Source organism: Passer montanus, unplaced genomic scaffold (assembly GCF_014805655.1).
Source record: "Passer montanus isolate IOZ18808 unplaced genomic scaffold, ASM1480565v1 scaffold106, whole genome shotgun sequence".
In the NCBI taxonomy this organism is placed as follows: Eukaryota; Metazoa; Chordata; class Aves; order Passeriformes; family Passeridae; genus Passer; species Passer montanus.
In genome coordinates this window covers 2,860,863-2,888,856 of record NW_024357170.1, presented here as the reverse complement: position 1 = coordinate 2,888,856, position 27,994 = coordinate 2,860,863, and the positions used below count along the sequence as shown (strand labels likewise).

General features: G+C 43.3%; 2 protein-coding genes and 1 long non-coding RNA gene across 9 annotated transcripts; all 3 read left to right on the top strand.

The window, feature by feature from the left end:
• Positions 1-1,488: 1,488 nt before the first annotated feature.
• On the top strand, positions 1,489-3,610 carry LOC120507979. 2 transcript variants are annotated; one of them, XR_005628887.1, is made up of 3 exons: positions 1,489-1,633; positions 2,222-2,332; positions 2,583-3,610. It is a non-coding gene; the product is annotated as an uncharacterized LOC120507979 (long non-coding RNA). The 2 variants fall into 2 exon arrangements; XR_005628886.1 differs by lacking the exon at positions 2,222-2,332.
• Positions 3,611-5,025: 1,415 nt separating this feature from the next.
• On the top strand, positions 5,026-13,634 carry TMEM52B (transmembrane protein 52B). 4 transcript variants are annotated; one of them, XM_039721145.1, is made up of 6 exons: positions 5,071-5,710; positions 6,316-6,331; positions 7,053-7,091; positions 7,989-8,155; positions 8,550-8,752; positions 11,863-13,633. In XM_039721145.1, the coding sequence occupies exons 1-6, from the start codon at positions 5,707-5,709 to the stop codon at positions 12,043-12,045; spliced, it is 612 nt and encodes a 203-aa protein (XP_039577079.1). In that variant the 5' UTR covers positions 5,071-5,706; the 3' UTR covers positions 12,046-13,633. The 4 variants fall into 4 exon arrangements, with proteins under 4 accessions (XP_039577095.1, XP_039577079.1, XP_039577071.1 ...); XM_039721137.1 differs by having other exon boundaries at positions 5,078-5,710; positions 6,316-6,359; positions 11,863-13,627; XM_039721161.1 differs by lacking the exon at positions 7,989-8,155 and having other exon boundaries at positions 5,026-5,710; positions 11,863-13,634.
• Positions 13,635-15,457: 1,823 nt separating this feature from the next.
• On the top strand, positions 15,458-26,325 carry GABARAPL1 (GABA type A receptor associated protein like 1). Of its 3 annotated transcripts, none has more exons than XM_039721173.1 (5): positions 15,460-16,136; positions 19,713-19,791; positions 20,779-20,897; positions 22,227-22,288; positions 25,009-25,096. In XM_039721173.1, exons 1-5 carry the CDS (start codon positions 16,047-16,049, stop codon positions 25,079-25,081), a joined length of 423 nt encoding a protein of 140 aa, XP_039577107.1. In that variant the 5' UTR covers positions 15,460-16,046; the 3' UTR covers positions 25,082-25,096. The 3 variants fall into 3 exon arrangements, with proteins under 3 accessions (XP_039577117.1, XP_039577107.1, XP_039577125.1); XM_039721191.1 differs by lacking the exon at positions 25,009-25,096 and adding an exon at positions 26,109-26,262 and having other exon boundaries at positions 15,465-16,136; XM_039721183.1 differs by lacking the exons at positions 22,227-22,288; positions 25,009-25,096 and adding an exon at positions 26,109-26,325 and having other exon boundaries at positions 15,458-16,136.
• Positions 26,326-27,994: the final 1,669 nt, after the last annotated feature.

Here is a 27,994-nt window from a genome sequence, read left to right as displayed (position 1 = left end):
ATTTTCAGGATTCATGGACACTGGCATATGCAGTCATTTCAAATTGGCTGGTGGGCTTAAGGCTCACTTCATTAGTCTCTAGCTATATAAAACTGCACTTCTTTTTTTCATTATTTTGCACTAGCTGCTGTCTTGCTTTTTTGGGACTATGCCAGGCAACTCTAGTTCTTGCTTTCCTTTGTGTTATGTGGCTGAATCAAGGGAATTAGCACAACATATGGCACTGCTTCAGTATCAGTCACTGAAGGGAAAAGCTTGATTTCTTCAACAGCCTGTGTTCTCTGCAGCTTTTAGGAGGAGCATTTAAATACAGGGTTTGCCAAAGCCTTTCTGGTCTCACTTCACAGGATAATTTCACGCACCATTTGTCTTCAAGGTTGGCTGGGAGGTAATTCTATTAAAAAGTTCAAGCTAAAGCAGTGGAGAAAGAGAAAGAAGGCAGAAAGCCAGGGACTGCCCTTATCCTGACATGTGGAAAAATCTAAAAGCAATTTGGTGAGGTTGGAGTGGAAGGAACTGTCCAGGGAGGTGGTGGAGTCACTGTCTCAGGACTAGTTTAAAGAAAGACTGGACATGGTGCTTACTGCCATGGTCCGGTTGATAGGGTCATGATCAGTCACAGGTTGGACTGGATGGTCTCAGAGGCCTTTTCCAACACAAATGATCCTGTGATCCTGTAACTGCTAAACCAGGGCTGACCCAAACAGCTGGAATTACACCAGGAACCATAAGAAGTACTCAAGACCCTGACTGAAAAGTGATGATTTATTAGTTAACCTCGTTGGTTAGTACAGAAAAAAAGATGGTGTAGAAATCAGGTGGAGGAAGCACATGCTCATGGAGACTTAGAAGCAACTGTAGATCAAAATTTCCTCCAACAGACTCAAGGTGGGACCCTAATTTACCTGGGCTGGAGAGCATTTAGCAAGGTATCACAGATGGGTATTATTTGGTGTAAAGCATGCTAGACTGAAAGCCATGAACTGGTCAAAACTATGTGAGGTAAAGCAGGACAGGACTGCAACTTTCATTGAATGATTGACGGTGACTGCCAGAAAATACACTATTCTGGATCCTGAGAACCTAGAGGAGGCTGTGCAGTTCAAAACTATCTTTTTATAGTTTTTATAAAGATAGAAATATTTTCTATATATAGAAATATGGTTTCCTTATAGGACGGCCCCAGATATTAGAAGCAAACTCCAGAAAATGGAAGGACTGGAGTGCTGTGACTCAGGAAAGTTGTTAGATGAAGCTTGGAAAGCATATCAAAACAGGGATAGGTCGGGAAAAGGAAATGTGACAGGCTGGAAAGGAAAACTAGAGTCACGAAAACCTACTTGGAACTCTAGAGGGTGCTAAGGGACCGCGCAACAGGGCAGGAGAAAGGGGAAGAAGAGACCGAACAAGGGGAAAGGGAGGCGGGGGGCTCCCGTCGTTTCCCGGAGAACGATTGGAGGAAAACCAGAGCGCACTTGGTAAGGAAAAGGGGCCTTGGGAGCGGGAATGGCCGTAGGCTGGGAAGCTGGACCTTGCTTTATAGGCTGTTACACAAGAAGATGAAGATTGAAGGGAAACGGGGGATTCTACCACAGCTGAACCCCTGAGGCTGGGGAAAGAAGTGGGATTTTTGGTAAGCACACGGCCAGCTTATTCTGTATTGAATACACTGAATGCAAACTTAGTAAGGATGAGGTAAATATAAATTGGTAAATTATAAATTGCAAATTGCTAATAGTTAAGTGTAAATTGATACATGTGGTAAATGTACACTGTGGTAAATATAACTGGTGCTACAAAGAAAAGTGAAACTTGGTTATTTTTACAGCCCATGAAATTTAAATTAGGAAAGAACTGCACTACTCATCAGTTTCTATATATGTTTAATGCCCAGTCCCCTTGTTGGGGAGAGACTTATGGGGAAAATTGGATGCGCAGATAAGCTGAGCAGGCCTGGGGGTCCTGATGCAGAAGTCAGGAACCTGGAGGAGACCTGTGGGCTATTTCTCCAAACAGCTAGACAACATGAGCAGAGGATGGCTGGGATGCTTGCAAGCAATTGCTGCAACTGTTCTCCTGATCCAAGGGGCCAGGAAGCTCAGGGTTGGGCAGCACATCACTGCTTTTGTCCCTCACATGGTGACATCCATATTAGAGCAAAAGTTGGAATGTTGGCTGTCCCAGCAGTATGCTCAGATACCAAGTTGTGCTCTTGGAACAGGATGATGTGGAGTTGAAGATGACAGTAGCCATGAATCCAGCAGTTTTCCTTGATCCAAAGGCAATGGATGAGGGAGCCCTGACACATGATTGTCTCCAAACCATGGAACAGGTATATTCCAGCAGAACCCATGTGGAGGATGAACCAATAGAGAGTCCTGATTTAGAATTGTTTACAGATGGCAGGCGTTTCATGAAAGTTGGGAAATGGATGGCAAGATAGGCAGTGGTGACTGCCACTGAGGTATTAGAAGCTCAGTCTTTACCAATTAATACATCAGACAAAAAGCAGAGATAATAGCACTAAAATAAGCATTGAACTTGGCAGTGGGCAAAAGAGTGAATATCTGTATTGATCCTAGATATGCATTTGTTGTGATTCATGCCCATATGGAAGGGAAGAGGACTGCTATCGGCTCAAGGATCACCTATTCAACACAGAGAAGAAATTTTACAACTTCTGAAAGTTAAAAAACCAAAGGAGGTGGCAGTGATGCATTGTAAAGCACTTCAATCTGGGCAAACTAATGTTAGAGTGGGAAACCGACTGGCAGACAAAGCAGCTTCAAAAGCAGCTGCAAAAGGCATCCCAACCTTCTGTTTGTGTTAGTGCCACAAAAATAAATTGACATAATTGAAGGCTAATTCTGACAGTGAAGATCAATATTTAGAAAATATATTAAAAGCCACTAAGTTCCAAGAGGGATGGTGAGTAACAAACAGCCAACAGGTTCCACTTCCTATAAGGAGGAAAGTAATAGGAAAAGAACACAACAAATCCCTCAGGGGAATTGAGTCCCAGACATCTAGTCTCCAAAACTCTGTACTTAGTGTGGAAATGACTGAAATAGAAAAATTTGTAACAATGCAATGTCCAATTTGTTTAAAAAACAATCCCATAGCAAGAAAAGGCCACCTCCTGGAACAGTTAAAGACAAGATTCACAAGCCTTAAGGGGAGAATGTTGCCAGATAAAGAATTGTTTGCACCTGGTGGGTCAAGACAATGATCACTGCTGAAAAACCACTGGCCTATGGAACTGCACTATGCCCATTCTGTAGGAAGAAGAACTGAAGAGGAGCCAGCCCAGTTGTGCCAACTTTTATCAGTTCACCAGGCAGTCAGGTTTGACTTTGGGATCACCAGCCACCAGGGACCACCAAAAAGACCCCCAGGACAGAAAAACACATCTGCAGAGAGAAGGGAAAATATGTTAATGATTTTGGGGAAATGATTATTAAATGTATGTATGCTTATCATGAAAATCAATGAATGTGTGTAAAATAAAGCCTCTAAATAGGAGCTTTTTCTGTACTCAGCATGCACAATATTCCAGAGGATATCCCCACATGCATCCAGCCAAATAAAGAATGCCTGCTTCTTAATGCTACATTGGTTAAAGAGTTTGCATTTTTACCTATTTTTGGTGACAGTGGAAGCAGAGTGTTAATAGCAATGCCATAGAAATTGGAGAAGATTAATCAATGAGTTTCAGTAAGAATTAATTATTATATCCTTTTGGAGGGGTCATTGTTTCATGTCACGTGTAGCTTTTTCTTTAGGGAATTTTTTTGTCACTTTTCCTGCTATTTCTGCATTTGGATCATCCTGGAATTTGAGATTAATGTATGACTGAATTTCAGATAAAATCAAATTATGATCTATTGAATTATCATACTGATAATAAAAAGCCCTGGCAACATTGGTGATATGTACTTCTTTTCCACCAGTTTCAAAAGCCATGCATACAAGAAAAGCTATTTTACAGTTCTGCTGTGACTTTTCTTCTAAGACTTCTATAATACACCAAAGAATTTAGGAGAAGGAGACCGAAAGACTGTTGGTCAATTCCTATAGAAATACAATGTCAGTAGGACATGTTTCTTTCTTTCTTTGTTATTTGTACATCAGAAACCTCCTTCCAGCAGATAGGGATGGATGGATGGATGGATGGATGGATGGATGGATGGATGGATGGATGGATAAACTACTGCTAAGGCATGTTTATAATGCACCACTACTTTTATAATTAGAGAATGGCAAATGGGTTTTAGCCTGCCTTGGGAGAAAACATGTTCATGAATCCATTGGTTCTGCTCTGCAACTCTAAAATGCACCACCAGGGCTAATGATTCACCAGTTTAATGTGAAAGGGCTGTGATTGCAACAAGGGGCAACAAGTCTCACTGGCTGCTATCCTGCCTTCAACAAACATTTATGCACCAGTCCCAGGTGGTTCCCAAACAGAAATAGTTACACATTACTGCAGAGCATTTTTTCCTGTCCCAGGTATTCAAAAGAGAAAGATTAGGAGAACCCAATTACATGACTGTAATAACTGTGCATAGCCATGAGCACTAACAGAAATTTTAAGCAATTCTACAAGACAGAGAAAATTAATGGGTCATTGAATGAAGCCTGTGAATATAACCAGCTGTAGGACTAATAGTATACAGGACAGGAGAATCAACATGTAATCCCTCTGCTGCAAGGGGTTGAGGGGGATTTAGCTGGCCTTGCAGGAAGTTTAGGAGTGGAACCTGTGAGTGAACAGACTCTCAGCTGCAAGAGTGACATAGCACGACATGAACAGGTAAGAGGGATGATGATGGCAGAGCCTTAAAATGGGAGGTACAAGAGTTGCTGCATTGAATATATATATATATATATATATATTCATATATATATATGTCTATGCATACATATATGTTGCATATATATACACACACATATGTTTACATATACATATAATGGTATATATATGTGTGTGTATATATATATATACACACATACACATACACATATATATATAAAATGCAGGATATAGTCATTATATGTCATTCTTTCACTTCCAAGTCAGTAGATTGGATGGTCAGAGGTAGGACAATGTGAGTGCAGGAGCAGAAAAGGTACTGGAGGATGGAGAGGTATCTGAACTCCATTTAAACAGGTCAGTAACATGACTTTCAACCCACTCCCCTCAGGGCAGGGGCGGGGAGAGAAATAATCAGGAATGAACAAACTCAGAGACCCTTTCTGCTCATAGAAGGGAAGGGTCAGGCCTGCAGAGATCTCATGATGCCTTTCACTGAACTAGTTAAACATCTAAAGTTAGAACCTGTAGCCACTGCTCTTCTCCTGATCTGACTGGAAGGTTTTAGAAACCCCTTCAAAAGAGGAAGAGAAGTGGGCCAATAGAATAACAAAAAAGAGACAGGCAGAAAAAATCAGGAAATGCCAGTGATAAAAAGGAAAAGAGGGAAAGCAAAAACTGAAGGGCAGAAAGAAGCAGAGTAGGAGGAAGAGAGTGGATTCAATACACAGCACAGAAGCTGCTCCTTCTCCTGGCCACTGGACTGGTGAGGATGAACTGAAAGTAGATAGGACAAGAAGACTCCAAGCAGCTTGAAACACCAAGAGGCCACAGAACCACCTTACAGGGATGCACAACTCAGACATGATCTGCTTTGTTGTAGGAAGTTTCTTATGGGTAAGTCATCTTTGACTTTCCTCTTCATGGAGTCTCTGCTTGGCTATGGAGTTACATTGGAAAGATGAAAAGCCATTAGGAATAATAACTTCCTAGATATTAGAAAGAGCTGGACATTTAAAAGGCACACACAGAGAAGATAATATTTGCTGTTATTCCAGGGATGGTAACTCAGACATCAAGGAACCCAAGGGAAAGGAATGAAAGGATAGGAGTGCTGTAGGGACAGAGCAGTTTTCAAGCCAGGGTAGGTATAATAGGAAGCAGGGTTTTTAAATGTTCTTAATATTTGAGCATGAAGAAGGATTTACAGCTGGGGAATGACATGGCTTTTAGTGGAGAAAGGGAAGGTTGTAGTGACGATGAAGTTCAGAACAGTACTAAATAACATTTTAAGGACTAGAGAAAGTTAATATATGAAACAATGCTGTTGGTAAGAGTAACTTCAAATCTACAGCAAAATATACAATAGAAACAATGGAAGATAGGTAACTATACGTCCTTACCATAGGAGATCCAGACTCATAATATGAAAGATATACAAGATGTATTTGACAAAAATTTCATTCACTCTAGCTGTGTCTCTGCTGCTTTTCTCCTTCTAGCTCCCCCATGTGAGAGGTGAGGAAGGCTGCCTTAACAATGAACAGTTAAGTATTTCTCAATCTTGCTCTTCTTTAGAGAAAACAGTGAACAACAAAGGCAATACTGGACATGGGTGTTATGACCTGATGGTTGACATTTTCCAGAAAATCTTATTTAGTTGTATTAAAAATTCATGTGAAATCACCATTACTTTCAATATGACCTCTATCAATTACTATTTTTATTGATCAAGATACTGATTGTGTGGTACAGCTCCTGCTGCCTATTTGCATTACTTCAATAGTTAAGAGCTTTCTGCTGTAATTTCAGTTGACTGGGATTATAATTTAGAATCAAACTTTCCTTGAAAAAATTGTTTGAAATACACTGCTTTGGTGAATATTACTATCAGTGATATCATTTTTAAGAATAACCAAAATGATATATTGACAAAAAAGAAAAAAACCAAACATGAATGCAGATCTCTAAGGTTTGAAAAGGGAATTGGGCAAGGATAAATATCAGGAAAACAATCAAAATATAAAGCCAACAGAAGGGAAATTCACCTGACAGGGATATTGCTGAGGTTGGACAACTGTGTCCTTCACAAAGCACAATGAGTATTTCGTCATTGTGGCATCTGGAATATGGACAGTAAGTGAGGAGCATGAGGGGAGAGGGAGGAGGGTACCATAGGGATCTTTGCCTTTATTTGGTGTTCTATGGATAACTATTTCTTGTACCCTCTTCTCTTCAGCTGTTCAGGTACAGAATGGGACCGTCTGTGGTATATCTGGTAAGATAACATGTTTACTCTAAATATCTGCATCTCTAGACAATTCCAGTAGAAAAGGGTGGGATTAAATGTGACTTGCTCAAGAGTGATGCCATCCCCTCCTTTTCCCTGGGATTCTCTAAAGCTCTGCAAGAGCAAGGCAACCCCTCAGATATCTCATTGTCTTTAACAAAAGTTGACCCACCAGCCTCCTTTTTTATTCCACATATTTAGACATATGAACACTATTAATAAAGCATTCGTGGTACAATATGCCTTTTAAAAGACTGATTTTTAAAGTAAGTTCTGTCTGATTTCTTAGTTATTCCCACCATGATGAGATTAAGAAGGATGGTAGTTGTTGAACATCTGGAAGGCTGAATTGATAAGGGTATGCCAGTAGATTTCAAGATCCAATTTTTCCTCTCTGCTTGTCACTTATGACGAGATGTCTGGAATTCCTAGTTTTGGTCCCCTAGTACAAAACAGATGTTGGCAAACTGAAGCCAGATAAAGCAAATAAAAAGAAACAGGTTTCTTCAGCCTGGAGGAAGCTAAGGGGACAAAGTAATTGCAGTTTTCCACTACCCATGGGGGATCTTGAGAGAAGATAAAGGCAGAGACTTCTCAGAGGTGCTCAGTAGAAGGACATAAGGTGGCTGACCAAACTGCAGACAGGAAAATTCTGATTAGACAGGAGAAAAAGTGCTTCCCCTGACAATGGTGCAGCTCTTGAACAGGTGCCTGGAGGGAATGATGGATCTGCATCCCTGGATAGTGTCCAAACTCAGCTGGACAAAGCCCCAGGTGACTTTGTTTAGCTTTGAGGTTAGCCATGCTGTAAGCAATCAGAGACATTAAGAGGTGTCCTGTAAACAAAATCTTTCTGTCCTAATTCTTTGTGCCCTCCCATTGCAGGCTGGTGCTGGTGGTCGGGGGGCTCCTGCTCCTGTGTGGCCTGGTCTTTGTCTGCATGAGGTGCTGCTTCCAGTGCCATCAGACAGGGGATGAGGCGGGCCCCCAGCCCTATGAGGTCACCGTCATTGCGTTTGACCATGACAGCACCCTCCAGAGCACCATCACTTGTGAGTTGGCCTTGCCCCATCCTGGGGACTTCAACAGCCTGTGAAGCGAGGGGCTTTACTGTAAAGCCCAGCTGGTGACATCCCGAGGCTGACAGAGGGAAGTTCATGGCAGGACGCAGGGAAAGTGACCTCTGTGTATCCTACAAACTAAGGTGCTCAGCTGTGAGACATGTTTGGGTGGAATAAGGGTTCAGTGGCATTTTAGGAGAGAGGAATTGTGGGATGCTGCTAGCAGGATTTCGTATACATATTCTTTTAGGGAAGTCTGAAGGAGCAGGAAAAGGAAAACATTCTGGGTGTGCGAAGAGCCTATGCCCTGTGGATATCCTTGCCCTCTTCTAACAACATGATGCTTTCTGGATGAGGCAAACAGCTTTGGTCTCCTTTCTTCCAGCTCTCCACTCAGTGTTTGGGCCTGCTGCCAGGAGGATATTAGCCGTGGCACACTCCCACAACGCTGCCCAGGGAACCCCTCCCCTCTCTGCATCAGACACCCCTCCAGTCTACGAAGAAGCTCTGCACATGAGCAGGTTCACCGTGGCCAAGGCGGGGCAGAAGGTGCCAGACCTGGATCCAGTGCCAGAGGAAAAGCCACAGGTGCCCACCGAGTGCAAGGACACCCAGCCAGACCTCCCAGGACACTGATGGATGTCTGGTTTTACTGATACCAAAAAATACAGGATAGTTGCATGCAGAGACTAATTCAGGTGGGGAGGGATTTAAGAATTTGAGATTAACTTCCTTAGTCAATTGAGAAAGGGGGGTAGGGCAGGGGAAACAACTAAAATTCCAAATATTTTCAGATCTAGCATAGTCTAATGGCTCTTTTTGACACCTCCTTCAGATAATTTGCATTCTCCAAGCCCATTCATTACATGCACACAACACTAGAATCACACTTTGCACAAATAAGCAGGCAGCAGGATCAAGGTGCTGAGCCATTTTGTAGGCTAGTGATCTGCAGGGTGCCTGCAGATGGAGTCTCATTCCTCTTGCCTTTAGCCTAAGTTTCCTCAGGATGGCAAGAGATCTTCAAAGCAGGGGGAGAAAATAAAATAAAAAAAGAAAAACAAACAAACAAAAAAAGACATTTTCAAGAGTCTATTACAACCCAATATTAACACCAAACTTCTGGAAATTGCCAATCATTTATAGTAAATTTTAAAAAAATTGAAACAATCTGCATGTAAATGAAAGACAGCATACGTATAGACAGTATGTACACAGTGGACCCTTAATGCCCTGCAGGATACATAGAATGAACAGAGTCTGGTTCTGAATGGGGTATATAAGAATTCTGAAATGGTAGTCACAAGCTCTTATATTTGAATTAAAAGAATATTACATATGTACCAACAGATCAAATAACAGGAGGAGCAAGAACACTACCTCTGAAATAAAGCTCAATCATATTTTCAATGCATTCATATAGTATCATTTATTAATTCCTAATGTTGCTGTCAAAACCAGATCAATTGAAGTAACACCATTTAAAATATGCAAGCCATTTCTCAGATTGAATAATTTGTGAGTCAGTCCTGGTCAATACAAATATGCTGAACCATCCAGAAATATTAATGAAACTGGATGAACACAGGTATGGCCCATCTGTAAAACCTTGGACTAAGCTGTCAGGAGAAGGTGAGTGTTGAACCACATCAGTGTTGTCTCTACCCTGGATTCAACATCTGAAAGCATTAAAGCAGCACAGCATTAAATATCACATGATGATTCATTCAGCCATGAATTGCATGTATATGTTCATGTTGATATGAAGACACAAGTCACATCTTTTTGAAATGCCTGCATGGCTCTTCCTGCTGAAGTACCCAAATTCCAGCTTTAGTTAATATGCTGGTCTCCTTTCCTGTATTTCCTGTGAAATACAGAAAAAACAGTTATTTTGTAGATAAGAAGGACAAGGACAATGTTGGACAAGGTCCAACTACTAGGACTAGGTCCCAAACATATTTAGGAACCTAACTGCTGTTGAGATCACAACCATAGAAAATTTTAGAGAAGGTTGATAAAATAGTTTCAGGGATAGAATAAAGCTAAATTGAACAACTAAAACATCTTCAGTGATGCCCCAGATGTTGACCAGTCACAGGAATTTTGTATTTAAAGGAATTTAATGAGGGGCTTGATTTTCAGGTCACAAACTTCTTCCTAAATTGTCTAGTCATTATTAACTGTATCATTAGCAAGTTATAAACTGGAATGGAATAAGTAAAGAAGAGATATGTAAGTTTATGTCTCTTCTGCTTTCTTCAGTCTTAGAATTGTAGAATGGTACAGATTACAGGGAACCTTAAAAATCATGGGGTTCCAACCTCCCTGCCATGGGCAGTGACACCTTTGGCTAGACCAGGTTGCTCAGAGCCCCATCCAGCCTGGCCTTTCAAATAATAATAACTGCTTGTGGAACACCTATTAGAATGATCTCTTATCAGCTGCTCTCTGAAGTGCTGTTCAGGCCTGGCTCCACCAAGCTGCAGAACATTTGCTGGAAGGCTCTTGTTTACTCCACAGTAAAAGCCTGAAGCAAGCAGAAACATTTGAGTCTGCTGAACATATGTCAAGTACTGTCAAGCCCAGAAACTCCCTGGAAATCTTCACGGTGCTTTCCAGGGGGAACATCCAGCTCATCCTGCCTGCAAACCTGGAGCTGTCATTTAACATGTGATGGTTACTCTGCTCTACAGGGCAGCAATTCTGCCTAGAAAGCCCAGTAGTCCCAGTGCAGGAGCAGTCATTAAAGCATCTTTCAGTTCCTGAAAGCCCTTCCTGCAGTCAGGCTCAACTCTCTCTTAGAAGGGGGATCAGGATTGGACAGACAGCCTCTTTTCCTTCCTGGACCAAACTCCTTTGTCCTTGTGAAATAGTAAATATCCTAAAGCACAAGTCCAGCTCCAAGGTGAAGCCTTTCCACATGATGTTCCCCGAGCAGCCCCAGTGCTGAGCTGCACTAGTCCCCTGGCTGCAGGACAAACTCACCCAGCTCATTGTGCCACAGGAACCCGCAGCCACATGCTTGACACTGGGGATTCAGCCTGGACTGCAGCCAGAGCAGCATCTTTTGGGTGGTTTCCCATCCCTTCTCTTCTAATGCTAACACCATCAGATCTCTAGGCACATGCATACATTACTTCCACTAATCAGAATTATTCCACTAATGAAAAAATTAAAAAAAAAAAAAAAAAGAAGCATATGGGGGGTGGTCCATTGCATTCCTTTTAAAAAACAGCATTGTTTGCAAAATGGTATTTGTAATTTGCAATCCCATTAACTGCTCACTTTTCACAACCATTAAGTTTATATATTGGCCACCAGTGACTACAATATTCAACAAGTTGTTTTTGTGTCAGGGGGTCACCCTCCCAAACCCCCAACTTTTTCCAGTTCCTCAGGACAGAATCCAAAAGAGAACCCTTTGGGATCTCTTCTCATGGGAGCTATGAGGATAGCCTCACTCCCATATTTACCATGTTAGGAAAAAAACTTTTAACACCTTTAAAACCTTTTACAAGCTTTCCATAACTTCTTACAATCTTTTACAACTTTTCACAACATTTCCTAAAACCCAAGCCGGTTTGAAAAACCTCTGAGCCTCACACCGCAAACTTTCTATTAGGGCAACTTATGGGCAGGAAAAATACCTTCAAATAAAGTACCTTAAGTAATAGTGTATTCTTTTTTCCACAAAGGGCAGAGTGATCTACTCATCAGACAAAGAAACAAGAAGATCTCCCTGGAAATATTTTGGTGTGCACTGGAGTGCTGATGATTCCTCTGGTCCACTGAGTTGGCACCTCTTTGTCCCATCTGGGGTACCAGAAACTGGCACCAAAAGCTGGGAAATAAACTGTTTAACCAGTTTGTTAGGGTAGAAAGTCAACATAACTTTATTCAGTGGTAGGGTATATGGGGATAGCTCCACAGAACATGCCAGTTATCAAACCTTTAACTATTTATACATTTAAGCAAAAAAAGAAATTAGTGTTCATTGACTTACAAGCTACATAGTTATCTTCATTAAATAGTATTCTACCACCTATTGTTATTTATTTATTGCTTCTAATGCAAATTAATCCACATTTTAGTACTTTTATAATTTATTTCTTTTTCCCAGATAAAGAAAATCTCAGTAATCGTCTTTGTTAGTTTCTCCTTCATCTCCTGTTTCTGTGTCATTGGTTATAAATTCTGCATTCTTTGTGTCCAGGTCTCAAAAACAAATTTCTCTCTCTGGTCGAAGAGCACGTCAGTCCCTAAATTTGTAGTTTGTTTTTCTAACACATGGGCATTACCCATAGGTTGCTTGCAATCTGTTACCCAATTCAATGATTAAATATCCTTAAAGCAATTACCCTCCCCACTCCTTTTAAAAGAAATATTAACTTGTTTGGTAACAGTGCCGCCCTTAGGTTCCCCTAAAACAGAGTACTTGAGAAAAAACGGTTTTCAGAAACATCCCACTGGCCCCACTGTTGCTTCTTTGTTTTCACAGGAACAATGATGCCCCTCTCCAACAGGCCACTCCCAATCACTGGCTGGAACAAATGGATCTCAAACTCTGCTTTGCAAGTCTGGGCTGTTGTCCTTTGCTGCTGCTTTTGATCATGCACCAATTGTGATTGTATTCCTTAATCTCCTCAGAGCATCATTTGTATGCCTTTAAGCAACTTTAGCTGAAGCTGGGCCATACAAGAAGTATGGTAAGAAAGAGCAGGTGGTTTTTTGGGGTTTTTTTGTTTTGTTTTTTTTTTTTTTTTTTTGGGTTGTGGGGTTTTTTTTTTGTTTTGTTTTGTTTTTGTTTTTGTTTTTTTTTTTTTTGGTAAAAAAATAAATAAGAAATTGTAGAAAATAGAGCAGCCCAGCATGGACAATACAGAGTGCTTTCCTAGAGGAAAGGAAAACATTTACACAGTTAGACATTGTTTACTGGGAGTGACTAACCCTGTGCCCTCATCCAAGACCAATGTGCCCATACTGGCTCTGAAGGTACTACAGATCCAGTGCCAAGAAAAACTGATGACCAGTCACGAGGGATATAGCAGAGACACCAGGAAAGGACTGTGCCATGGGTGGCAGCGAGCAGATCAGAAGCATGAGTGCCTTCAGGTATGCCATCTGTGGTTTAATCACCATTCAGACCACAAAGCACAAATTTTCTGACAAAAGAGACTTGGATATGCAGAGTCCACAATTAGGATTTTAAAAAAATTTAAAAATCAGTCTGTAGAGGCATAAATTACCCACTGGGAGGTAATAAAGAAATAAGTATGCTAGGGACTCCAGACTTATAAGCAGGAGGACTGTATAGTACAGCACAGACTGCAAAACATGCCCCCAGGTTCTGTGCAAATATTTTTGTCTCCTGCTCCAATGATTGCAGCATTGCCAATGCTTGGGAAATCCCTTGTAGAATGTACCCACATGACCTGCAGACACAGCAGTACAGTATGTGCTCAGAGCTGTTCTGACACTCTAAATGAAGAAGAAATATATTGTTTTGACAGTCCTTGAAGGAGCACTTGTGCTGGCAGCCCAGGGTAGGAAAATTAGCCAACACCATTTCCAGTTCCTCCCTCTGGCAAACAAATCCAGAACATAGGGTTTGTCACATGCACATGGGCTGACATTTTAACAACCCTGAGTCACATGTTTAGGTGTTTGTCACTGCTTCTGCATGTATCATCTTCCTGCCTGCTTGGCCAGTGATGTTATTGTTATTATTGAAGCTGAAGGAGAGAGCTGGGAATTCAGTGCCTGACAAAGAGGGGAAGCAGGAAGAGCGAGTCTTGGGGCTGCACATCCAGGGCTGCACCATCAGGGCAGGGAGAGACTTCAGTCAGGGGAGTTGCTGAGAAGTCACCTAGCAATCTGCTCACAGGGTCATGTCTTTGCATCAGAACAGGAAAAAAACCTGTCACTTCTCTCTGATTTGACATGAGAAATTAAAACCAGGTGTTACCTTAGCTGCCTTGGGAGCAGTCCTGAGAATAAAAACAGCAATTCACAGGGTAAGAGGAGTTTGAGATCAGTCTGTTTAAATTGTCAGAATATGTTGGTGGCTTAAGTGAAACAGGCTAGAAACCTTCCTCTCTTTTGTGCTTGTGGAAGAGGCATCACTACAGACCTTCAGTACACCTCAGCACTGCTGTGCTGCAGGCAATTAGGAAGCAAGGAGGCCAAACACAGGCTTCATATAAAAGTTTAATGCCATGAAACCAAAATTTTCCTTGGGTCTAAACCCTGGGGTTCCTTCAATCCAAGCTATTTGCTATGGGACTGCAAAAAACAGTTCCTTCCTTCTGACTCACCCCTCTGACCTGGCAACCATGGGAGAATGTTTACATGCCCTAGGACAGACATGTTGATGGTGCTTCCTGTACAAACCTGATGCACACAAACTAGTGAAGGCTGGGACATATTGGCTGGTGACATTCCCACTGTGGGCTGCTTGATCCTTAGGAGATTTGGGCATGCACCTGCTGGAGCTGACTATTAGCAGGAGGTCACAATACCCCATACTAATAAAAGTATTTGGTATAAAAAAAGTACCAGTAATAAAAGCTTAGAAAGTAAAGGACCTGCCAGAGTTTTTTGTAGACACACTTCAGCTATCCAAAAGTAGGTGTCATGATTCAAGTGAGAAAAATCACACCCCAACACACCTTTTCCTACCCCTGCTCATCCTCAGTCAAGACATGGGGTTGAATTAGGAAATCTGTCTTTTACCTCTGCCTTTGGTGTGGACATGGAGAATCACCTTATGCATCTGGCTGTTCCACATACATTCTGCTACAGCTAAAACACCTGCACCGATAAAAGATCAGCCTTGGCAAAATTCTGCTTCCTCTAGGTAAAGTATGCAAAGAAAAAGTAATTTAACACAATCCAACTCATTGTCCCTAGGGTAGCAGCAATTGATTTTTATCCTGATTTGAGCATGCTGAGCCATTCATTAATAGCTGCTCTTCCGCTGATCAGTGAATAATTGTGAGTTTATCTACTCCTAAGGGAAAAAAAACCCAGATATTGTATGTGCCAGCTGAGTAACTGGGCTGAAATTGGCTCGCTGTTTTGGCTTGTTTGCAGACCTTTAGCTGTCTGCTGTTTGCAACATGCATCTGGTGTGACACATTACATGGCATGCTTTCTGCCGCCGACATGCTACTAATAAGGCAACAGCCCAGATCCAGCAGTCACGGGGACGGTCCGAGAACAAACAACTATTTTTGTGTGTACATGTTACATCTCGCAGCCACAGAGAGCGCAGGTCACATTCATTTGGACCAGCGGGGGCATTCAGGCCTCACCCGGGGAGCCCCAAGCCATGTCCCCCCAGGGCGGGTGCTGTGCCCCAGCACGGCTGGGGCCGTGTTTATAACCCTGAGTCACGCTGCGGAGGGCGGGTGGCGCTCTGCTGCCTTTAAGATTAAAAAAAAAAAAAAAAAAAAAAAAAAAAAGAAAAGAAAGAAAAAAGCGGCTTTTAAGTATTTATTTGTTTGTTTGTTTATGTTCTACCGGGCAATAAATCGGTGCACGAACAGACGAACAGGACGCGCCCTTCTTTGTCCCCTCACCGCTCCCCGAACACCGCGGCGCCTCCCCATGACGTCAGAGCGCGGCTCGGCTCGGCTCGGCTCGGCTCGGCTCGGCTCGGGGGGCACCTCCCCGTGACATTACGGCTCGGCTGGGCGGAGGGGTCTCCTCCGAGCAGCGTCCCCCTGCCGCTGGGTCGGGGCGACGCCTGGCCGTGACGTCACAGCGGCGCTGTGTCGGGGCGGCTCCCGGAGCTCGGCGGGCGGAGCTGTGTGCGCAGCGCCGGCCGGGTCGCAGGCAGCTGCAGCCGCAGCCGCGAGCGGTGGGACAGCCCGGCGCCATGAAGTTCCAGTACAAGGAAGACCACCCGTTCGAGTACAGGAAAAAAGAAGGGGAGAAGATCCGGAAGAAATACCCCGACAGAGTCCCCGTGAGTGCGCGCTGCCAGGGCGGCTATGGCTGCGAGCCCGGGCTCGGCCGCCTTTGTTTTCCGTGCCGGCCGTCGGCTGCTGCTTGTCTTATTTTGAAGGCGAAAGAAATGAGTTTAGTGCAGATGATCGTGATCTCGCTGCTCTGATTCAAATCCCCGGCTGCTTTCCTCCTTAGTGCGAAGCTGGGTCTATTTATGGTGCGCGAAGGGCTGCATTGTGGGTGGGGGGTGAAACACACCTTTTTCCCTGGGATCCGCAGTAATTCCATAATGCGAACCCTGCTGATCGTTTTCTGGCATGGATGGGGGTGAGTGGGCAAGAAGCTCACCCTTGTTTCTGTGAAAATGGAGATCAGTGAATGGGTTAACTGGGTACTCTTCATACTAAACATGGTCTGCATCCGGGTCATCTCATATGTCCTTGTTATTTTTATTTTGCTTCAGTTTGTTTTGTCTTTTCGATATAGCCTTTCTCTTTTCCTTTGCGAGCAAAAAAATGATACTTCTCAATCCTTTTGCTCTCCTGTTTAAGCATCCTGTGGAGAAAATGTCTTTTGGAATGCAAGGTCATCTAGCTAAATTTTGCTTCCTCATTCTTAGGCCCCTTTGGAGTGCCAGTGGAAAACTTCTGACTTCGTAATTCCAAATAATTATTGGGACCAAAAAAAAAGACAAAAAGAAGAAAATCTATTAAGTGTAGGGTTTTTGTTTTTTTTTCCTTTTTAATAAACATTTTGCAAGTATTACTTTTTTCCATCCCCACTGGAGAGGTCTGCCCTAGATTTACTGCACAGGTGTACTGCTTTCAAAAAAACTAGGACCCCCCCCCTATAAAACTAATGACAGAGGGGGAACAGTTACACCCCATGTTTTCCTGCAGGCTAGCAGCATGTTTGTCTTGGGGGTGACCCTCAAATAGACCTGAAAAAGTTTTTGGAAGTCAGTATTTGGGTGCCTTTGTTTTCTCTGTGTTTGGGAGGCCTGGCATAGCATAGGTTGAGCATGCAGCAGGGCAGCTTGAAGTGTGTGGGGTTGGGTATTTATGATGGGGGCTCTCTAGGTCGGTGGAGAGAGAAGGTGTAAATTTAGGATTAATGTGGCAGATTGCACAGCAGGCCATGACAAATGTGTCAGGAAGAACCCTGTGGGGAGCACAGGACAAGGCCTAGTCTGGCAGGACGCAATGGAGGTCAGGATAGGGGGCATCAGCAGAACTTTGTGAAGAAAACCAGGACCAGAATTACAGGGTGTGCTGAAGTTAAGGATTATTGGAATGATGCACAGCAAGGCCCAGAGTTCATGCAGCACTCTGTTCTTCACATCGCTTCTGTGTCTGCCTTTCCTGACAGCAGGATCCTTGAAGATATCATCCTTTTGGCAGCCTACGCTGCAGTGCCATGATACATCTCAGCATTTTGATGAGATTTCACTGCCCTGCATTACCACAGTCACTACTCAGCAGCAGCTCAAATGTGGATAGTCTGTATTCTGCCCTTAGGATTTTCCTTGTAGGTTTTGTCTAGATATGTGAAGGGTTTAGTGCTTCAGAAGAGATAACCTGCATTATCCAGCAAACTGACTACAGTTGCCAGTCAGCTTAGCACAGCACCTCCATTCCTTCTGTGCATCTTTGCACGAGGGAGATGTTTCTTAACATTTCTTAAATCAGTGGTGATCTGATTTAAACCTTTCCAAGGGGTTTATAAGCCCTAACACTCACCTCATTCACATAGGCATGACTTCTTTTCCTTTGCTATCTAATGATCAATCTACAAGCCACTCCTTCCCCTTCCCGCCCCAGTTAGGGTAGTCACAGCAAGCAGTTTGGCTTGTCAGTAGGTTTTTTTAATTGGAGGCAAGAACTCCCCACTGCAGTTAATTGTGTTAGATACTGCCTTGTTTGGCTGTGCTGGTAATAAATGTGAGAAGTGCTGTTGCTGTTCAGTGAGATTGGGGTAGTGTCCTTTCCTCAGCATTTACCAACTGCATCTTGTACAGAAATGTATGTCCTACCTCAAACTGCCTGAAGGAGCTTGAGTGCCTTGTGCTAACGAAGGTACTTGGAAATCTTGAAGTAGCTGAGGCAACCCTGTTTCTATTTTAAAATCAAACACGGAAATTTCAGGGGGTTTGGCTGTGCTGGCCACATTCAAATGGAGCACAGAGAAAAAATGTCCTAGTTCGGACCTCTCTGGTGTGAGATATTTTGCAGACACTCACTTGGCTCTAGAAGGATTGAGGTTAGCACAGCACCATGTCCAGGATAAATACACCAAGCTCATGATAACTTTTTGTTCTGGTGTGGTGTCTCACTGGTGGGGCAACATTGTTTTGCTTCCAAAGAATGCTTAGTCCACAGCAGTTCAATCTTTTTTCTTAGACAGCAGCTGTATTTGCTGATTTGGGTTGCCAAAGAGCAATGGGAGCATGGAACCCTTAGAAATTAGTCCCACAGTGTTTCAGTTGGAGTATTCACTATTATGGGACCTAAGGAAATTTAAAAGTTTAGGAAGTTCAGAAAATCCAGAGATTTAGTTTGGGTGGTAAGAATGGCTTCTGCAGAACAGCAAGCCGCATAGATTGAAACATGATGTATCTTTTACCAGTTCAAAAATACATATAACAAAAAAAAAAAAAAGCCCTGCAGCTTTTTTCTGCACAAACGCAGTAGTTCCAAAGGTTTCAATGGAAAAGGAGATCAGGTCACTTTGGAATAATTCCTGTTTCTGAGGTAAATATTTTGCCTAACTCTGCTAACAAAAATTACGTTTTTTAGCAAAAGACCTCTTGGTCTGTTTGATCTTAAAGCTGCTGAGCTTTGTATTTTTCTGCGTTAGAATATAAACAAATTAGTATTTTTGTCAAGAGATCTCAATGGATCCAGTTGCCCAGATGGTAGGCTGGTTTTAATTATTGTATGTTTGTTTACTTGACTGAGGAAATGTCCATAGTTATGTGAACTATGGATAATAAACTTAAAGGATATGAATTTCAGAGTAGATAATAACTCCTGAAGAATTGGAGATTTAAAAAAAAATCCCCAGTGAGCTGTAGTTTCTCTTTAAGTCTTTGCTTCGTTCTAGAGCACTTGGTGTTGGTGAAAGTAGAAATTAGGATGCGGGACTACTGGGAGTAGGGCTGATTTTGTGCAGGGCAGTTTGGAACTGTAACCTGGAAACCGTTTTACTTGCTTGTGTTCATGTATTAGCCTCCTGACAGCTGCTTCTCACAAAATTAACCTGAACTGGGAACATCAAGGTGTCCTATTTTTTTTTTTTCTCAGCCATTATGGTTTATTTTTATGTCTGTTCTGGACTCTTTTTTTTCACTCCCCATGCTTACAGCTGCAGGCCTGGGCTCCCTGCACAGCTATTGAGAGTGATTTTAGATTGTCTTCTGTTCTTCTTTAAGTCATCTCACCTATGTATTCTTTAATGTTGTGTATTTGTTACAGATTATATACCTAAAGGCCTAGTAACACCATCAGAGGGTAATGTCCTTATCCACTGTTGCTTTTTGGACTGTTTTGGTTTATGATACTCATCTGTTTCTTGCTTTCTCTCTCTCTCTTTACAGGTAATCGTGGAAAAAGCACCCAAAGCCAGAGTACCTGACTTGGACAAAAGAAAGTATCTTGTACCTTCCGACCTCACAGGTAACAATGTCTACCTCCTTTCCTCCTGATCTTCAGCGAGAGGGTCTCAGAAGTGCTTTTTACTCTGTGATCAGCACAAAGAAAATATCCAGATAGGCTCAACATCTTGTTTGTCTGCTGTCCTTGTTATATTTCTACCTTATAGCCTGGATTTCAACAGGCAGAATTCTCTCAGATCTTTTGAGGTATCTCACTGGCTTAGGTAGCGTGTCACAACTGAGTTCTAACCATGACAACAGTGACTAACTAAATTATGTATCATGGACAATGTCATGGCCAGTCAATGATGACTTAGCTGCGGAGTTGCCAGAGGCTGTGCTCTTGTTGCAGGAAGAGACAAGTTCTTGCAATAGTCCCCACGTTTTCCACCCCTGTAGCTGTAGTCATAGTTACAAGGTTCTTTTTCTGAATGGTCATGGTGATCTTGATTGTGTTTTTACATCTGTTTTTATTTAAGAACATTAATGAGTTAAAGGAACAGCGTTTCTTCTTCCTCTTGCAGTATTTAATGGACTGAAAAACTTTCTTGTGCAAAGTAGTAAATAATAAGGATTTTTTTTTCAGGAATGATTATAACCATATATACCAAGGCTAAATTCTCTTAAGGTGTTTTTGATCTGTAGAATCTAAAGGTTAAGCTAGTTAAAGGTCTTCCCACCAATTACCCTCAGTATAGCATTTCATACCATAGTAGGTGGAGTGTGGATTTAGAGGGGACATGGCATGGGATGTGTACCTGACAAACTGCCAGCTCAGACTGGATTGGCTGCTCATGTGGTTACAGTCATGAAGTTACTGCTTTCTTCTCTTGCTTTTTGTCCTGCATTGTTCATTTTCCCCTACTTTTTATATACAATATGTGACTTCCACCACTAAAAGAAAACAGCCATGGTTAGGGTTAAAATATAGAAATAAACAGCAACAACATCAAAAAAAACCCCTCCAACATTCCTTCTGCATCTTAAGGCATACTTTGTTCCTCTTCAGTTGGTCAATTCTACTTCTTAATCCGAAAGCGGATCCACCTGAGGCCGGAAGATGCTTTGTTCTTCTTCGTCAATAACACCATCCCTCCCACCAGTGCTACCATGGGCCAGCTGTATGAGGTAAGCCTGGCCCTTTTCTCTTGCCTTTCACTGCCAAGAGCAATGTCCAGAAGTGTCAGTGGTTTCAGCTTGGTCACAGATGCCTGAACATGGGCACCCTCTTGCCTGAGCTGTATCCCATCATCTGGTGTGGGGAATTCCATCCCCCAGTCAGGAATCTGGGGAGCCTTATCAATTCAACTGGTTGTTTGCTAGTTGAAAGGGTTGTGGCAAATACTTGCCCCAGCAATGATATATTGCTCCTACTACTTTAACAAAGTATTGAAATAAACCACTTCCTTTTCAGAGATTGGGGCTGGGGAGGGTGGTGAGCATAGGTTTGGCTGTGTATACAAAAGAGATTTCCTTTTAGCCAGTAAAAATAAGTAAAAAGCTAGTAAAAGGGCCAGTATCACTGAGCATCCATCTGTCTAGAAATACTTTCTTATGGAACACTTATTCTTTGTCTAGAATTACTCTTTCGTCACTTGCACTGTGTAAGTGAGGATTATGTAGGATGCTATGAGCATTGCTGCCCACTATTTCTACTTAGCAGTGTTATTTGAACAACCTTAAAGACATATTGGATGCCCATATTTCTCAGTTCCATAGCCATTATATCATGGGTGATTTGCAGCCTGGATTGATTTCTCCTTTATTCCTCCTTTAGCTGGGTGTTTTAATAAAAGAGCTCCAGCATGGTGCTGTGAGCCTAGTTTGGATTGTCACTTTTTGGCAGTAACTGGACACTTCATCAGTCTGTATACTAATGAAGATAATAAAAGAAAACACAGGCAGGATGCTTTCCAAATCTGAACACGCTGAAGGAAAGTGTCTGATGTCTAGAGCTGAGGTCAGATCTCTGTTGCTGGCACAGCACAGAATTTTTGTGTCAGTGTAATCACTTAACATATCAGCTCTACTGCTCGTATGTAAAACAGGACTTAGAAATACAGCCACTTGTCAAAGTGTTCTGAAAAAAATACCATCTAGAGGTGATTTTTGACTTGCTAAATCCTTCCAAGTCTCTCTCTCAATCTTAAGACCATACCACTGCTGAGATACTGGTGAACAGTCAGAGCTGTTTCTGTTGCATGCTTGCAACTCAGCCTGGCTGTGGCTCTTCAAGTAAATTCCCTATGTACAGAAATGCGTCCTGCCTGTGTGTAGAAGCAGAGCTGTGACCAGAGTTCTCTTTGGTCTTAGGAAGCGAAGCCTTCGATGTAAACAGAGAGGAGCAGTGAAAAAGAAGTTACCTGCTCATGTTACAATGATCTCTGGGTTGAGCTTTCTCACATGCAGTGAGTTTCCAGCTTTGGCTCCTCACTTTGTCTCTTTGTCCCCTGGCAGGATAACCATGAGGAGGATTATTTTCTCTATGTGGCCTACAGCGATGAGAGTGTCTATGGCAAGTGAGCAGCAGCCCCCCAGGCATGCAGGCTGGATGGACTGATGGAATGGATTGGCGGGGATGAGGGTTGCTGGAGAGGCAGGAGGAGGATGCATGAGAAGAGAAAAAGAGAACTGGAAGTGAACCACATGCACAATGTCACCAGCTTCCACACATTATCACCATTATTTTTTAAATTGAGGGGAGTCAGGGTAGGGGGACAGGGTGAGCTTGAAGATTAAGGAGAGGTTCCACACTGGGGGGGTTGGGGAAACTCCACTGTTCACAATTCTTCTCTTGCCACAGCTGGAAGTAGTTAGTGCTGGAGGCTGCTAGACAAGCCAGTGTAGTGAAGCTCAAGGAGAGTGACTGGGCAGGATGGCCATTTTCATGTAATCCTTTCATTGGATGAAGAAGGCATGCCATGTATTGTACACTGACCTTGTCCTGTCTTGTCCATGGCTCCCATTCAGTGAACTGTGAAATACTTCACTCTGCCCACACAAGGCTGTCCTGTGCTGACAGTCATCACTCCAGCTACTACCTGTGAATTGTTCCAAGGGTATTGTGTTTCCCATCATTTCCATCAGTATTAGAAGGGCTAGTAGCTCTGTTCATCAGTATTAGAAGGGCTTACACTGAGGGCCAGGAACTCCTCAGCTATAAGACATGAAGGTTGGGGAAAGGAAGGAAAAATTCTGCAATTTTTTTCCTTTGTTGCTTTAATTGCAACTGCTGGACAGAAAAATTACCCTTTTGTTCTTTTCAGTGTAGTCAACTGATAAACTTGTAAGCGCAGGGCTAGAAAGGACCTCAAGAGCCCACACCAGCTCTGAGACGACTGAGTATCCCAAACATGTCCACCATGGCTTCTCATCAAACTTGTTCTTTACTGAACTTCACTGAGGAAGATCCTGGAGGCTGCTGAGATTGTCTGTTCAGTTCCTAGCTAGCCTACAAGTGAGATTGCTTTTCCTGATACCTAACTTTAGTCACCCTTGCTGTGCATTAAGGTAACTAACTACTAGTGGTCTTGTTTTTGGTGAACACAGAAAATTATCTATCAGTGTTGTCTTTGTACCAGTCTTCTGCAGATTTGAGGATGGCAGAGTTCCTGTGGGTTTAGCCTTCCCTTCCATGTCTCATCCCTGTACAGCCCTTGCACCATGTGCACAAGCGTAGGAAATCAGTCACTGCCGCATGTGTTTTGCTGGCTTTTTGTGATTGGGTAACAGTGCCTCTCTGTGCCACAAGAGAGGTTCTTTTAGACTTGAAGGGAAAAGGGAATAGGTTATCTTTAGATTTTTTTCTTACTTTGTTTTGAGCCGGTGTTGTTCTTAGAAGGGTGTCAGATGCTGTGCAAGCCTTACGTTGTCATGCCAAAGCAGTTTCTTCTCAGTGGCACAAACAGCACATTTTCCCATGACTGCTGTAACTATGATGGAATAGGTCTTGGAGAGTGAGCTGACTTCCAGGAAAATTCTGGGGTCTTATGTAAAAATCAGGCCTGAATTACTGTAAACATTCCTACATTTAAAAGAGAGGGACCAAGAGGGAGGAAATGAGAAGGATGGAGAATACAGGTAAATTCCAAATTAAGTTGGAGGAGTTTACTCAATTTACTTACTTGTAAAGTTAGATCACCATTCCCTATGTTCCTCAGGAATGAGAAATCAAGATGAGTGCTCCTCTGAGTGTGGGGAACAGGAAATGACGTTTCAGCTTTCTCTTAGTGTTGTTACATGGAGGTGCATGAAGCAGGAGAGCTGATGGGAGTGTCAAGTGGGAGATGCGGGCATGACTGTGTGAAGGTCAGGGAGGGAGGTGGGGTGGGAGGGTTACTGCCTGTGTGGGTGGGAAGTACCAGAAGAATGGGAAAGAAGGGAAGAATCACAAAGGATGCAGACAGAGTAGTCAGAATGGGCAGACAGAAAATGAGGGCACAGATGATGTGATGGTTGGCATAATATCCCCAGTATTACATCCTGAACTTCAGGTTTGCTGTTCCATCCTGTGTTCATCTGGAATAAATGTGTTTGGATGCATTGTACCTACTGCCAACTTGGATAACTTCAGTTTCTGCCTGCACTGCTCAGTCCTCTCTTTTAGACTCACTCTCCTTCAGCTACCAGGCTTTCTTCACATCCTTTGGGTGCAAATCTGCATCAATCTCTTGTTTTAGTGAGCTCTGAATATTCTGAAGCAGAGGACAGACCCAGGAGGCTTTCTAGCATAAAAGAGAAGACACAGGCAGATGGTGTGCATCTCTCTGCTGCTGTCCCACTTGTTCATGCCAAGCTCGTGGTTAAGCACACTCAGGGGAGAAAGAGTTGGCACTTGGGGTGCTTGGTTTTGTGTTCAGTCCTCCTCTCCTGCTGCTGGGTTTAAATGACATGTGGGACTAATGGCAACTGTTTGTTACGTGTAGAGTTTGTGATTTAATTTAGTTCTTTTCCAGTCCTTTCAACTGAATTGTGGCATTTCTGTTTTTGCGCTAGTATTTTACGAGGTGGTGATGGTAATTTTTTTGTGCTGATTAGCTGCAGGTTCCTGTAAAATAAAGTTCAGACTAGAGCTTAATCAACTGATCAATAAAGATGCATTTGAAAATCACAGATAGGTCCAAAATGGGTGACTAGCATTTCTTCCTGATATGGGCTTATAAATAAAGGGACAGCTTTGCCAGAACTTTTACTGCTACTTTTTCCCACAACCCCAGGTTTATTCTCTCCTGTCTACCAGGACAAGTCCCATCTCTCCTATTTTTGGTGGTACTGTCACATACACACCTAGCTGTGTCTTGCTATGCCACTAGTGGGATCTTCAATTACACCTGGATGATGTAAGAGTCTTAAGATGCATAATGAATACACTGATGCATTTTCTGCCATTTTAAGGCCTTGAACAGTAATGGGGTGTTGGACATCACCAGCCCTGCCTCTCCCTGCCAGGCACCTTGGGCCACTTGTCCTGATGCCCATGGCCCAGGACTGTTCATATCTGTCCTGGCACTGTCCCTGTCAGCCCCTCAGGAGTGTGGTGCTGCTCCAGCAGGGCTGGCCTGCAGCTGCCCTCAGCCCTGCACAGCCATGGGCCCACTGAGGCTCTGCCCTCAGCCCTGCCTTTGCCAGGCCCTGGCAGGCTGGCAGGATTCCTGCCTTGTCACCTATGGATGGGGCTGGTCACCTCCTCTGGCTATGCCCCACTGCCTCGGGTGGGTGCAGTAGGACAAGTCCCATGTGCTGTGCCAGCCAAGTCCCTCACGAAGCCATGCATCCATCCTGTGTCACTGCAGCCCAGCCTGAGGTGGAACTCCCCATGGGAAGAAGTGGGAGAGGCCCAGGGTGCCTGCCATGCCACAAGGTCCTTTAAAGGTAGGAGAGCAAAGATAAGGAAATCTGGGATTCCTTGAAAAAGAAGCCTGCAGTAGTGACAAATGAGACTGCTTTTCCTTGTGAATATTTGTGCACTGAGGGGGAAGAAGTCCTGCTGGGAGCTGGCAAAACCAGGGGGTGCCATTTGTTCAGCACCAAGCTGACTCCAAGCCAGGCCGTAGCAGTGTGTGAAGAGGAAAGGGATGCATGCTGTCACCTGCAGAAGCAGTGACAGACATGCCACTTCCTGCCCCTCCCTCCTTCCATATCACCTGTGGTTTGTGTGGGTCCCTCTGGCTGAGGGGGCAGGAATGGGCCATGGCAATGCTTCAGGGGGACCATTGGCTCCAGCCCTGAGCACTGAGCGAGGGAGTTGCTTGGAGTGATAAAGTCAAGATTACAACACTGAAATCCACAGGCATAAAACTTGCTATGCTTAATAGGACTTTCTCTTCCCACTGCATACAGAGGGGAGCCACTGTGAGAGCTTCTGTTGCTACTACTGAGGAGGAGAGTAATTCATCCTGCATTGGAGCCTGTCCATTGGAGCAGCCATTTCTGAGCTCATATCTACCACTGTGACTGAAACAAGCTGTCCCTGTGTGGCAGAAGGGTGCTGTGACTACAGCCAGATGGGCACAGATGCACCATACACTATTAGCTGGAATAATTTGAATTTTAGTTTCGAAGATTTTTTTGTGTGGATTGTGTGGATTGTGGTATCATTTGCTGGCTCAGGTAGAAAAGTGGTATAAAGTATATCTAAGTAGTCATCTCCCACTCCTCCTCTCATCCCCCCTCTCACCCCTTTCCTAAGAAAATGGTGCCACAGAGTTTGTACCTGCCATGCTGCTTTGCATGTTTGTATCAGTTCCACTGCTGAGAGGCACTAACACAAAATGTGCAGGCCAGTACATTGCTGAATGTAATTTACCTGATCCAAATGTGGAATATTAGCTTGTGCTCCAAGGCTGTTTTATTTATAACCTTTGTTTTGTGGGCTATAGAAATGGTATTAAAGCAAGACCCGGGGGAAATGATGAGCTCAGCTGGTTTAGAGAGGTTAAATAATTAATACTCTCCCTTGGTCACTATTGCTCCACCTGGGATCCTTTCTCCAGTCATCCTGATGCTTTCCTTTGAAGAAAATATTTTCCTGGAGCAGAGACTACCCAAGTTAAGAGATCACTTATTTTGGGGCCTTACAACATCACTATGAAGGACATATCTGGACTAATATAAAAAGTCCCAAGTCAGCTGAATACTGATGTTTTCACTTCCATAAAACAGTCATGTCTGAGATTAAAGAAACACCAATTAAAACAGAAATAAGACTGCCAAAGGGAGAAAGTCCAGCTCAGTGTTGTCACTCAGATGAATGCTTCCCCAGGGTGAGGCACAGAGAGTGACTGGAGAGCTCATTGTTGGCATGGCGCTTGCAGGACTGACCCAAGCAGAGCACAGCTGACCATGCAAAACAGCTGCCCCAGCTCTTGTTGCCAGTCTTTAGGACGTGTTTATGTTCCTGGAAGCTTACAGCCATCCCAAAGCACAGCCCAGGCCTGGATATAGATGTGTTACAGGAATTAGTTAATATTCTACTGAAAAAGCTGGATCTTGCAGCACCTTTCCCTAAAGGAAGGGTCTGATTCTCCCTGATTTTGCACTCTGGCTAATGCTATCTGCGTGTTGTACTGTTCTCTGGGAATTAAAAGATTGTTAATGAATGCTAAAAACAGTGCTACATGGAAGCAGGGGAAGAACATAAAGATCCTAACTTTCAAGGGAGGACATTGCTAGAACTGCAATAAGGTTGAATGTACTGAATTATCAGCTGAAGGAAAAACTGATCTGATTCATTTCCTGACCACTCTTTATTCCCCCCATATCTGGGAGGAGTCTTTGTCAGAGCTCAGGACCCTGTTTTGGCTTTTTGTCATAACCCTCTCTTTATCACTTGAGCTACCTCCTGCAGTGTCCACACACCATTCAGAAACCTAGAGAGCTTTCAGGAGGCAGCATTTTTTGTGCCTCACTATCCTTGAGCCAGCTGATATAACCTTTTCAGGCTGATAAAACCTTGGGTTTGCTAGCTTGCTACTTGACCCCTTTACCATTTTCCATGTAGCAGCAGACCTTGAGGTCAGTGAATGTAAATCCCTACGTTAATAAATCTCTACTGTTTGCAGAGGATTTAACTCTCTGCTGTTTACTAGAGCAAAAGCATTCCCACTCAGTGTTTCCAGCACATGTGGCAAGTGTCACAGCTGCCACCAAATTTGAAGACTGTATCGTTGCTGCTGAAAATCTGGCTTTGCTCTCCCAAATAGGATCCCTTCTGCTAGTGCTCAGCA